At 36.3% G+C, this 14316-nt stretch overlaps 1 protein-coding gene across 1 annotated transcript in view; it reads left to right on the top strand.

Moving 5' to 3' along the window:
- Window positions 1–14316, top strand: part of LOC141392783 (uncharacterized) — a 384189-nt gene that overhangs the window by 348596 nt on the left and 21277 nt on the right. The window contains exon 6 of the mRNA XM_073965749.1: window positions 12794–12913. Within this exon, the coding sequence (XP_073821850.1) occupies window positions 12794–12913 (120 nt within the window). The remainder of the gene's footprint in view (window positions 1–12793; window positions 12914–14316) is intronic.

Raw genomic sequence — 14316 nt, 5'->3', positions numbered from 1 at the left:
ATTAAAAATAGTTTGTTTTTCTTTCTCCAGAAATTGAAATTATGTCAGCAAAATTTTAAAATGCCACAGTAAAAGTTTAAATGCCATAAATTAAATTTATTAAACAAAGAAAAACTATAATTGTTCACTAAATGAGGGTAATGGTGCTGAATCATGATAATTATATTGTTTATTGTGGAATTGTTTTTTTTTCTGGAATGGGGAAAATTCAACACTGCATAAAGGTATATTAAGCGAGCAAAATTATACAAAATAAGTAATATTATTATATTATAACAAGGAAAAACGGCTTTAATTTTGGTCTGGCCGGACTTTTCATAACGTTTACCATGAACTATTCTGGACTTATATGAAATAATTAAATTTTTTACTGATACGAAATTACGAAAGCCCACAACTTAAAATGGAGACATTTTTGACAGCTGGGAACCCCAAATAATTCTTCTTCTTTATTTACTCACCCGTTATCCGGATTTAAGTGATCGTACAATTTATTTTGTTTTTTAATATTTGTCGCATTATATTTGTTATTGTATAGTGGTTGTCAGCTCTCTGTGTCATGCAGCATTCAGCAGATCAGTTTCGTCGGTATAACCTTCCAGTCCATGATGTTTTTGAGCCAGGATGTTTCTTTTCTTCCTCTAGCACGCCTTCCATCAATTGCTTGTAAAATGTTGTATTTGTTGTTCGTTAATACGTGTCCAAGATACGCTATTTTGCGGTTTTTTACTGTTGTTATTAACTGCCGGCATACATTCATCCTTCTTAGTACTTCGTCATTAGAAATTTTTGCAGTCCATGGTATTTTCAGTACTCGCCGGTAAATCCATACTTCGAAAGATTCCAATTTTCTTTCATCAGAGGATTTGAGCGTCCAAACTTCTGTTCCATATAGCAGCACCGACCAAACATAGCATTTTATAAAATATACTTTCGTTGTTACGTTTATGTCATGGCTTTTCATAAGTTTATTGTATTTACAAAAAGCATCTCGCGCCATCTCTATACGACTTATAATCTCTTTCGAGGGATCCCATTGGTCGTTTATTAGTATCCCTAGATATTTAAAAGATCACACTCTTTCTGTTTCTGTACCTTGTACTTTTAAGGTCACATCTGCATGGGGATTTTTCTGCTTATGACCATATATTTCGTCTTCTTCATGTTTATTTTAAGGCCATATTTCTCACTTACACGTGCAAGTTTCTCTACAAGTTTCTGGATACCGGATATGCTTCCAGCCAGTAACGTGGCATCGTCCGCATACCTTATGTTATTGACTATTTTCCCATGAATTTTTATTCCGACGTTTTCTCCTTCTAGCGTTTCTTCTCTGAATATACATTAAATAATAAGGGAGATAGAATACAGCCCTGTCTAACACCCCTTGAGATGCCAATTTCTTTTGTTGGTTCTCCACTTACTTCAATTCTTGCCGACTGATTCCAATTGAGGCTTTTTATGCACATAAGTTCATTGCCTTGCATTCCTATATCCTGTAATATTTCCATTAATTGATCGTGTTTGACGGTATCGAATGCTTTTTCGTAGTCAATAAAACACATGAATGCATCTTTCTGGACATCCCTACATTTTTATACCCTACACCACTATGTGGAAAGGGTATTATAAGTTTGTTTTGGGAAAAATTCATGTACCACCGCGAAATATTCGTCGGAGACCCCCAATGTGGCATATCAATCTTCATATTTCGGCGAGATAAAGTGATTTTGAGATGTGTGTCCGTCCGTCCGTCTGTCCGTCCGTGTGTCCGTCTGTCCATTATAAATTGTAATCAAACTCCAGGCCGCAATTATGGACCGATCGTGACGAGGTATGGAGGTCGGCTTCACATCAGAATAGATCGCTATCTTGATTGGTGATGATCGTGAAATATTTAGCGGGTGAAATGGACCAACAACATATTTTTTATCAGATTTTGTAGCTGCTCTGTAGGTCGCAATAATAGTCCGATCGCCTCGAAATTTTAAATAGGGTAAGAGTATATGACAAAAAAGAAGCTTGGAATTTGAGATGGCGATCAGATAATATTTAGAGGGTTAAATGGACCACAACTTTTGTGTGAAAATTGTGAAAATTTTTAATAAACAGCTTATATCTTTGTTCCTGAAAGACACCTTCCCCACTCGTGAGTTATATTTGGAAGACGATCTCTTGACCTTTCAATTGATGTCAATTATGTTGATGTACGTGATCAGATAACAGAGTTACAGCCTAATATATCCAGTTTTATGTTTGTAGTATAATCATAAATCCGCTAGAGGTCGCAACTATAGCTCAATAGTCACGAAATTTTGCACGAGGTAAGAGTTTAGGTTGAAACAAATGCCTATAATTTTGCATGATTATCTGATATTATTTAGCGGTTGACATAGACCATTACTTTTGTATGAAAAATATACAAATTTTATTTTTGGTCCATATTTTCATTCCAGGAGGGTATACACCGGCAAAGGAGCCTACATATGGAAAAATGATGCAAATTGCAATAATGTGTCTGCTCGATAACGCACCTTCTGCCTGATATATAATGTGTTTTGTGTAGAGAACCACAATTTCCTCCCATGATACAAATTGTCTCTATCATGACAGAGAAATTTTCAGTTCAGTTGTCAAATTGGATTTTTATACAAATATTGCAAGATGGGGTCGCCTCGCCACCTATTTTATACCTTAGGATGTAGGGTAAAGGGGATACAAACAAAATACGACTAAAGATGTGTCTCATGGAAATATAGGTTTTAGACCCCAGGTATACTTGGACGAAATTCGTTTCAGACAATTTGGAGTCTATTTAGCCCTGTCCGTTCATCTGTCTCTCTTAATGTCTAGCAGGCTGGTGCGCACGATAACTCTCGAACGGATCTACCGATTAGAACCAAATTTTATACTTCGTAATATTTTGGTCAAGCTTTGTTTAAGTTCGAATGTAGGCTATGTCGATTCAAAATTGTGTGAACGAAAACTGGCGAAGTGAGCAATAGATTTGCTCCAAACTTTCCATGTATTATTATTCCTTCCAGATATAGATCGGATGAGACTATATCGGTCCTTAGGGTACCTCCCACACAAAATTCGGAAAAGGGAAATTTGTACTTGCGCCGCAAATCCGCAAGTTAACTCTCAAGGGGATTTTCTGATTGGTCGAAACTTTACACATCGTATTATTTCATCCAGTCATGTGTCAGGTCGGAATATGGACTATATCTGTCCGTCCTTCGAGTACCTCCCACACAAAATTTGGGAAAGTGCAGTTTGAAGACCCGTATCGGATATATTTGATTATTATTTTCTTTTTGAAGAAGGTTCTTTTTACGTTCCGTATTCTGGTCCCTTTCCCGGGGTAAGTCATACTTCCTGGGATAATCGTTCAGAAGTTCCAAAAACCCCTGCCGGCTCCAACTAAAATTACAAATTTGAAAAAATAATTCTCAAATATTTCCAAAACTTAAAATTTAGCTTACTAAAATTGATTTGTTATATCCCCATATTACGATACCTTCAGATTCCACGTATTTTGAAGCAAACTCGTGTTACAAAATGAATATATTTTTAGAGGCTAAAGGTATATCACCGTTAGCGCCGCTGACTTATACTTCCTTCTTTGCTGTTTAATTGAATATGAATAATTTTGGGATTTATAAATTTGTTTGCATGCAAAATTTTTGAATTTCTCTTCGTTGTTAGTTATTTCTACCGGTATAAAATATATTTCAGATATCACAATATATGCCCACAATGAACTATTTTCGAAGCATATGTGAGGTACAAGTGCACAATTTTGGACGATAGATCTTCAATAAACTTCCAATTTTCCCAATTATGAAGTACACCAAATTGCGTGGTATATATGTGTTTATTTTAAGTGTATTCCAAAGAGGAATCTGATACTCAAAGACAATTTGAAGATGTAGCAGGAGGGGCTAATCAATGTGTATTTTCCAATTTTCGAATATTATTTAGAAATGTATAATTTATATATTTTTCCACAAACATCCCAGTAAAGACCAGAGAGGCTTCTCTTATATCAATGGATTCATATTAAGTTATTGATAGTGTCCTAAGTTGCCACTTGTAGAGACGTTTTCATGGCTGAAATACTCAGCAAATATCGCCAACATTGACAATTTGATGGGAATCGAACCCTGACATTCGGCGTGCAAGGCGGTTGCAGATACCTAATGCCGACAGGTTGTGGTGTAGGGTATCACATGGTCGGCCTCGTCCGACTATAGCCGTTGCTTACTTGTTGTGTTATACTTTGGATGCAGTATAATGCCTCTCTTGTACCCATTACTTCTTTAAACCCAAATTGGGTATTTCCAATGTGTGCTTCACATATTTTGTATATTCTACTATGAATAATATTTAGAAATATCTTCAAGGCATGACTCATTGTTTTGCATTATTTTTCTTGGGTATTGCGATGAAGGTTGCTTTTAGCCATTCTTCTGGATAGTTTCCAGTGTTGTATATGTAGTTAAAAAGGTTGACTAGTAGGTGTATATTATTGAAATCAATAAGTTTCACAAATTCTGATGGGATTTCGTCCGGTCCTGTAGACTTTCTTTCTTTCAATGATTTTAGAGCGCGTTCTACTTCGCTCTGCGTTTTAGGCGTCCCTTTTCTTGGAATTTTCGAAACATCCTCATAAGGTGATCGTTCACTATCGGTAAAAAGATTGGTAATATATTCCTCCAAATAATTAATTTTAGCTAATTCGGACAGCGGTACCGTTATATGAGGGTAAAACCAAAGCCTGAGCCTATTACAATGGAGAAGTTTGTTGATCACTGGGAACCCTAAGTACCAAAATGTAGATCTACGTCCACAATTTTGGTAAATAAGTTTCTCGGACTGAAAATAAATCTATAAACGTCAAAATACTTCAAATCGGGTGGAATCATTAAATGGTTTTGACCACTAATAAATCTAAATACCCGTCGTAGTGAGTTTTAATGACAACTTTTTATGGACTTTATGCTTGACAATTCAAAAATTGGTATTTTATACCTCACTTCGGACCATTGTCAAACCGAGCAGGATTTTAAATTTATCAACAGATTTTGTCTGTAACCTTTTTCCTCTTACGGACTTTGTCGGATTTTTTCGCCCATTGATGCTGTTTTGGACTTATTATCGTCCATGTGAACTGACTTTATCCTAAAGAGATTTTCTAATTATAAAATTTAAAAAAAGAAGAGTGTTTAAAAAAGTGGGCGTATGTAAAGGGTACACACAATCCCAGAGCCTCCCAAAATGTATGCTGAAACCGATATAGTCATAAGTTTGGTCTATACATATAACATTTAAAAGAAACGCGTGAGGAAGGTACCCCACTTCCTCCGAAATTCATAAAATATACATAACAACGGCAAACATTGAGCTTTTGCTGCAAATATTTTAAAAAAGGCGTGGTCGGGTCTTTAGGCCCCAAAGAAATACCTAGATTGCCGATTAATCCGTACATTTTTTTGCAAATATAGCGCTTTTTTAAATATCGCAAAGGTGAGGTACACCGCTCCCTCTGGAATTCAATACAATATGTAGCCTGTTTTGGGGGCCATCCCTGTACATTCTCCGACACTTTCAGGAAAATCTGTTGCAGAAAAATTAAAATTTAAAAAGTGGACATGGTAAAATTTTCATTTCATAAAAACCTAAGTTGGGTTATGACGGCATTTCATTTTTATTCATAAAAATATGGCGCTTTTTTTAATATGGCAAAGGGAAGTACACATCCCCTTCGAAATTCAAGAAAATATGCAATTTTTTTTCATCGGGCCATCCCTTTACATTCCCTGAAAATGTCAGGAAAATCGGTTCAGTAGATTTGTAGATGTAACATATTTTAAAAAGTGCACGTGATCATGTTTTTGGGTATCAAATAAGGAGGTAAGGTCGGAGACACAACTACAATTGTCTCGCAAATTAATTTCCAAACCGATACTTTCGTAATTATTGTAAATATAGAATTTTTAAAAAATAGAGTATAGGGGGGGGGGGATCCTCAACCGATTTACCACCCGCCCCCCCCCCTTTTTACTCTAGTTTTTGTAGAAAAGATTAAAAAAGTAAATTGAAAAAAAGTGGGCGTGGTCAATTTTTTTTTTGCATAAAAACCTAAGGTGGGTTATGTCGAATTCAAAAAAAGAATTATCCAAATCGGCCCATCCGTTCTCAACTAATGTCATTACCAACGAACGACATTTGATTGCGTTTTAAGCGTATACTGCCCTTGGCAATATTACTACCAACAATGCGAGGAAACTTACAAACTTACAAAAAGCCGAAACACGTGTCTTCTATTATTCGGTCTTCTTCCATAACTTGTAGTGGGTTTTTGTTTTTAATTTTAAAAAAAGTAGAATTTTGTTGTACATTGTTATCCAATATTTCAAACTAGGTTGTTTACTCCATGTCCTCAAACAGTTCTGCTTTCAAAGCCAAACCGAGCCTTTTTACATGTCAAGCAGCATTGTTCTCTGGTACCGCCTGTTCAGTTTATGACCTCGATCGATATGTGTGGGGATGGCATGTAGTGTTGTTGTTGTGGGCACTACAGGATTTGTATGTATCTTCATCGATTAGAAAGAAAAGAAAAAGAGAAAAAAACAGCTGGGATACTAGTCATTCCAATTCAAGTATAACAAGTGAGCAAAGGCTATAGGCGACTATGTAATACCATACACCATTACCCCTGTGCATAAGCTTTTCGTTCGTAAACATTTCTTTTATGGAGATACTAAAGTTTTCACCTATCTGGCTTTTATACCAAATAACTTGGCGAACTGAACCAAAATAATTAATATTTCATTTTATATTTGACTGATTGAAAGCTTTGCTGGTCTTCTTAATTAACATTTTACATGTCTTTAATACACCAAATAGAAGCAGAGGTATTTGTCATTAATGTAAAAACTTCAAAATATTAAAATTGTGATAGCTTAGCGCCTTCGGCAATAACTCTGATATTTTATCATAATTGCCACATTCTCTATTAATTTAAAACTCAGATGGTTAAGTCTCCTCTTTGAAATATCTGACATGGAAATAAAAGTCCATAAATTGAAAATAGGAAATTTTGGAAACGCATTTGGGAAATTTTTAAAGCTCAGAATGTCTTCATTGTTGTAGCGCATCCAACCAAAGCTGAGATACCAGTCAGTGCAATTAAAAAAATGGGAAAGTGGGATTTGCGCCAACCTATTTTGCATCATAATAAAGGTGACATTTCGCACATCCATTGACGGACTTTGTTAGGAATACGACTACGAAAAGCAGAGACATTCGGATAAGAATAAAACTTTGAATTTTTGTCCACATAAGTTTTTGCCGACTTTTGAATATTACCCGACCATAACCAAACTCAATGTGCTTCTTCCTCTGTGTGAGCCCTTAACCACCAAAATTTCGTGACGGTCCTATCAAAATTGCGACCTGTAGTGTGATTACAAAGAAGTGGAGATATTCGCATATGAATGAAACGTTTCCACATAAGTTTTTTGCCCATTCTGACCCCTGAATAATATTCTACCATCACAAAAATCAATAGTCTTCTTCCCCTCCGGTACCCTCTCAAAACCCAAAATTTGGTAATGATTTGATCAAATTTGCTACCTGTAGCGTGATTACAAGGTTTAGATGGACAGACGGACAGAGACATTCATTTTGGTATATATGGTCTACGACAAATATTTCGATGCGTTACAAACTTGTTGGCCAAAAGCAACTTTTAATATTCTCCCCCACATTGTGGTGCAGGGTATAAAACGCTAAAAACACATACAAGGTAATCTTCCTATCAGAAAATGCTATAATTTTTGCGATTGGCCCCTAATGTCAGTTCTGTTTTGACATGTGTGTAGTAAACACATGTAAAATACACGTTAATAAACAATGTTACACTGCCCCAGAACGCGGAATATTGGTGACTATTTATTTGGCCAATAATCGGTCGGTGACTTTGGCCAAAGTGAATTTCGTCGCAGACGTTTAGCCGCTCGCCTCGAAGAGACTGGCACAACACGTGATACTGCCATGCATGGCAGACCCCGGAGTATCCGTTCTGCAGAGAATATTGCTGCTGTAGCCGAGGATGTCATGGAAGCGCCGTCGACATAGGCCAGACGACGTGCCACGCAAATAGGTATCAGTTGACAGTCTTTACAGCGAATTTTGGTACAAGATTTGAAGATGTTTCCGTACAAAGTTCAGACGGTGCATCAACACGTGATACTGCCATGCATGGCAGACCCCGGAGTATCCGTTCTGCAGAGAATATTGCTGCTGTAGCCGAGGATGTCATGGAAGCGCCGTCGACATAGGCCAGACGACGTGCCACGCAAATAGGTATCAGTTGACAGTCTTTACAGCGAATTTTGGTACAAGATTTGAAGATGTTTCCGTACAAAGTTCAGACGGTGCATCAGCTGTTAGATGCTGACCGCCAATCGCGTCTAACATACGATCAAGCCATCCTTAATCACCACCAACAGGAAGATGATTTTTCATCAAAAATAATCCTGAGTGATGAGGCGCTCCAGGCTTCTTTTTGTGGGGCTTTTTGAAGTCGCCGGTTTATGTCAACAAGCCTCAGACTCTTTCAGCTCTTAAAGACAATATCCGACAAGCATGTGAGGACCTATCGCCGGAAGTTTTGGCCAAAGTGATGGAAAATGGCATAAAAAGGGCTCAAAAGACAATTAACTGTGGCGGCGGCCATTTATCTGATATCATATTCTCGACTTGATGTAAAAACAAGTAAAAAAGCGTTAAGTTCGGCCGGGCAGAACTTTTCATACCCTCCACCATAAAATATTCTGAACTAAAATGGAATAATTCGTTTTCATTCCTGTCCCCAACTTTAAGTGGGTACGTTAAAATGTCAGATAATGTACATAAAATGTTTCATTCGGTAGGCCCTTTTTTATGGTGCCTATATCTAACTATGTATGTTGACAATTTTTGGTGCGCTAGAAATTGGGAGGTACCGTTATATAGGGGTTATAATAAAACCTTTAATGTCAAATAACTCCTAATTCGGTTAAAAATTGTAGCTAGAATCCTCAAAATACCGAAAATCGGTACATAACGTAGGAACTTCAAGCGTCATTAACAGCTAGTTCGGAGGTATGTGAGCTATACGAAAATATGAACTTAAATGAACAATTTTTGTTGGCTTTTAAATTTCAAATTACAGAAAGTTCGCCCAAAAAATAAAGCTAAGGTACGGAAAATCGGGAGGTTTGTTTTGGGGCTATACCAAAAGATGGACCTACGTTCGGTTAAACATTTTAAGTAAAATCCTCAAAGTACCGAAAATCGGGAAGTATCGTTATATTGGGGCTATGTTGAAAATTGTTGATGCAGATGTGTGGTGACCACTACAACCTTCAAATGTCAAATTACAGTTAGTTCGGTTAAAAATTGTAGCTAAAATTGCCAATTACTGAAAATTGGGAGGTACCGTTATATGAGAGCTATATCCGAACATGGACCTATGTTGTTCAAATGTCGGTTTAATATTGTAGTTAAAATCATCAAATTACTGAAAATCGGGCGGTACTTTTATATGGGAGATTTATCAATACATCGACGTTTCTTGACAATTTTTGGTGCAGAGGTGTGGTGACCACTAAGAATTTCAAATGTTCAAATTACATTCTCAAAATACCGAAAATCCGTTATATGGGGATACCGAAATCCGTTATACCGAGGTACCGTTATATGGGGCTATACCAAAACATGGACCTACGTTCATAATTATTTCGAATATAAGTTTTTTGATCACTAAGAACCCTAAATATCAAGTTATAGCTAATTCGGTCTAGAAATGTGAATTTAAATGTCAAAATACCTGAAATCGGGCGCTAACGTTGTATGGGGGCTATATATAAGTTTATTGACATTTAAGAACCCTAAATGTCAAATTATAGCTACATCGGTCTGAAAACGTAGGTAAAAAAGGTCAAAATACCGTAAATCGGGGGTACCGTTATATGGGGGCTATACCAAAACGTGGACCGATATAGCCCATCATCGAACTTGACCTGCCTGTAAACAAAAGACGCATTTTCCCAAAATGTCAGACAATTTTGGTGGAGAGGTGTGGTGACCACTAAGAACTTCAAATGTCAAATGTTCAAATTACAGCTAATTCGGTTAAATTTGTAGGTAAAAATCTCAAAATACCGAAAATCAGGTGGTACCGTTATATGGGGCTATACCAAAACATGTACCTATGTTCATAATTTTATCGAATATAAGTTTTTTGGTCACTAAGAACCCTAAATATCCAATTATAGCTAATTCGGTCTAGAAATGCGACTTAAATCGTCAAAATACCTGAATTCGAGAGGTAACGTTATATGGGGGCTATTCCAAAACATTGATCTATGTCCACTAGTTTTGTTATATAAGTTTATTGACACTTAAGGACCCTAAATGTAGCTAAAAACGTCAAAATACCGTAAATCGGGGGTAGCGTTATATGGGGGCTATTCCAAATCGTGGACCTATGTCGACTAGTTTTGTTATATAAGTTTACTGACACTTAAGAACCCTAAATGTCAAATTATAGCTACATCGGTCTGAAAATGTAGCTAAAAACGTCAAAATACCGTAAATCGGGGGGTACCGTTATATGGGGGCTATACCAAAACGTGGACCTATGTCCAGAACTTTAGTTATATAAGTTTATTGACACTTAAGAACCCTAAATGTCAAATTATAGCTAAATCATTTTGAAAATTTAGCTAAAAGCGTCAAAATACCGTAAATCGGGGGGTACCGTTATATGGCGGTTATACCAAAACGTGGACCTATGTCCACAACTTCTGTTATATAAGTTTATTGACACTTATGAACCCTAAATGTCAAATTATAGCTAAACGGTCTGAAAATGTAGCTAAAAACGGCAAAATACCGTAAATCGGGGTGTACCGTTATATGGGGGCTATACCAAAACGTGGACCTAGGTCCACAAGTTTTGTTATATACGTTTTTTGACACTTAAGAACCCAAAATGTCAAATTATAGCTAAATCGGTCTGAAAATGTATCTAAAAACGGCAAAATACCGTAAATCGGGGGGTACCGTTATATGGGGGCTATACCAAAACGTGGACCGATATAGCCCATCATCGAACTTGACCTGCCTGCAAACAAAAGACGCATTTTCCCAAAATTTCAGCGTCCTATCTCCATTTTTGTGGATGCTAGAGTGATTACCACAGACGGACGGACGGACGGACGTGCACAGATCGACCCAGAATTTTACCCTGATCAAGAATATATATACTTTATAGGGTCGCAAATGAGTATTTCAATGCGTTACAAACGGAAAAACAAACTTAATATACCCTCCATACTATGGTGGAGGGTATAAAAATGGGAAAGTGGAATGCACGCCAACCTATTTTGCATCATAATAAAGGTGATATTTCCCACATCCATTGACGGACTTTTTTGGAATACGACAACTAAAAGCGGAGATATTCGTATAAGAATAAAAATTTGAATTTTTGTCCACATAAGTTTTTGTGGACTCTTGAATATTACCCGACCATAACCAAACTAAATGTGCTTCTTCCTCTGTGTGAGCCCTTAACCACCAAAATTTCGTGACGGTCCTATCAAAATTGCGACCTGTAGTGTGATTACAAAGAAGTGGAGATATTCGCTTATTAATGAAACGTTGGATATTTTCTACATAAGTTTTTTGCCCATTCCGACCCCTGAATAATATTCTACCATCACAAAAATCTAAAGTCTTCTTCCCCCCGGGACCCTATCAACACCCAAAACTACGTAACGATCCGATCAAAATTGCGATCTGTAGCGTGATTACAAGGTTAAGATAGACAGACGGACAGAGACATTCATTTTGGTATATATGGTCTACGACCATTATTTCGATGCGTTACAAACTTGTTGGCCAAAACCAACTTATAATATCCTCCCCCACATTGTGGTGCAGGGTATAAAACGCTAAAAACACATATTTTTACACACGTAATTTCAATAAATTTAAAAAAGTGTTAAACGGGCGGAAAGTGACTTGTAAACAAGTTCATATGGGATGAAAGAGGACACTCTCGGGCATATTTCTGTGAATACCAAACCTTGTTCCATATTGTTCCCTAAAAATTCTACTCCACTAAATTTGGAATTTCACTAAAATTTAGTACCTGAGGAAAAATTAAACAACTCACTACACGTAACCGCTACCCAACAAAAAAAACAATGAATATATATAATATATTTTATAGTTTCCTAGAAATAGCTATGTTTTCTCCAGAAATTTGCAAAAATAACGTATTTTCAAAAAATTCGGAAAATATTTTAGTTTTTAGGAGCACGCCTCGTCCACACCTTCCAATATTTTCAGCTAATTTTTTGTTTCTTAGTTTGAATACTTTTACTATCGAAACCCAAATATAAATTAACTATTAGTGACGACAAAAAATTGATGTTTTGGCCAGGAAAAGCGAGTCCTGAACCACTGTGAGCCGTTATAACTTGTTTTGCTTTACTGTCATATCTTAAATGAATAACATAAAATGTATATTCTATTTACATATTTTCTATATTTTATTACACACTTCCTCACTTCATACTCCTTTGGCCCCAAGGATCCTTTATATTCGTTATTTTAGTAATACTTAGCATTAACTTAATTACAGTTATTATTCAACTAACTTTTAATTAACACGTTTATCTTGTGATGCTGTAATACTTACTTTTCCTTCTTCTTCTCTTTCTCTTTTTAGACAAATCCCATACACATTAAACACTATAAACCTGTAAAGGATGCACGTGAAATGGAGACAATAACATCGGGCATACATTTTGTGGTAACACCACAACATTTTATTTATGGCAAATTAAAAGTAAGTATCGAGAGTTGGAATCTCCATAAAAGTTGAATTATCTCTTGATTGTCAAGGAATTACCACCCATGAAAGTGACAACCAGAAGAGGTAGTAGTTAGCTAACTAACCAAACAACACACCTGTCTGCCGGTTTCAGTTTCAAACAATAGTTAGTATTGGGTGAAGGTATGACTATCATAAACCTAAATATCCGTGTATAGCCTATAAAAAGTAGCAGCAAGTTTTTCCATTTAAAAGTGATAAATGTCGAACTATTAAGGCTTCTCGCAGCACACAATGCAAAACACAAGGAAAAAAGAAAGTAACATTCTGCACCCAACAGATTTATGGGTCATTATTTACCTGCTGGTTATGGTACAATGACAATGGCAGACTTCGAGAAAAGTATCAATTTGGTAAAGTTTGCAAATATTAGCGTAATAAAAACAAATCCTATTGTTGAGCAAGATCTAGCCCTTGTTGAATCTGTGTCTCTGTCCGGAGTAAAGCTTATCTCCTTTGTGTTTTAAATATTAAGTAATTAATTGTACATGCTATACATTCAAATTCATTAAAGGACATTTTTTCCAACTTCTCTTGGGCAAGAAGCAACATTTTCCATGGATATCATGATGACAACTGGGCCATTTCTTTAGTCATTCCATGTAGGCAATAAAACACATTACATTTGCCACTTAATTGTTTGTTATTGTTGGCCGTTGTAGCCACATTTTAGGCACCAACGACAAAATACCCAGATGTCCTCTATGGCCAATGAATTGTTTTATGTTGTCTCTTTATTTCAACTCAGCCTCTTTTTTGATGTCCACTTGGAACTCATGGCACGTCCGTGGGGACATTTTATGGTTAATTGTAATTTTTGCGCCTTGTATTCTGTGTTTGTTCTGGTTATAATTATATCCTTTTAAGGACACTTTTCCCATTTGCCTCTTAACGCGATGAAATGAGAAAATTGTAAGTAACTTAAGACATTTAAATGTGGTGAAGGGTTAAAGATTTAATTATACATAATTTGAAATAAAGTATTTTTTGCAACCCTATAAAATATTTTAATGATAAAAGCCATCTGATAACTGGTGTTGAAGACATTGGTGACTACTTAGACGAAAAAGGCCAACTATATTATTTACGATCGGCTTTTAGTACTAAAACTAGAACAGAGAATGGTGGTGCTAAAAAAATATCTCCAGAAATTTATCGGTGCAGGTCCACGTTTTGGTCTATTAAACGGCACTATTTTGGACATTTGAACTTGCCGACAAAAATATGGATTAGGATTAAAGTTCAAAAGTGTTGGGGAGGAGGTACTTGAAGGAATGGACCGACTTAGTCCATTATGGAAGTTTATCTTATTTTGGGAGTCATATATTTCTGATAGATATCACAACCACTAGTCATTT

The sequence above is a fragment of the Musca autumnalis genome, unplaced genomic scaffold, assembly GCF_047663935.1.
Source record: "Musca autumnalis isolate F117 unplaced genomic scaffold, ASM4766393v1 scaffold_2, whole genome shotgun sequence".
Lineage (NCBI taxonomy): Eukaryota > Metazoa > Arthropoda > Insecta > Diptera > Muscidae > Musca > Musca autumnalis.
The sequence above is the reverse complement of the archived record's forward strand: the minus strand, read 5'-3'. Positions and strand labels throughout refer to the sequence as shown.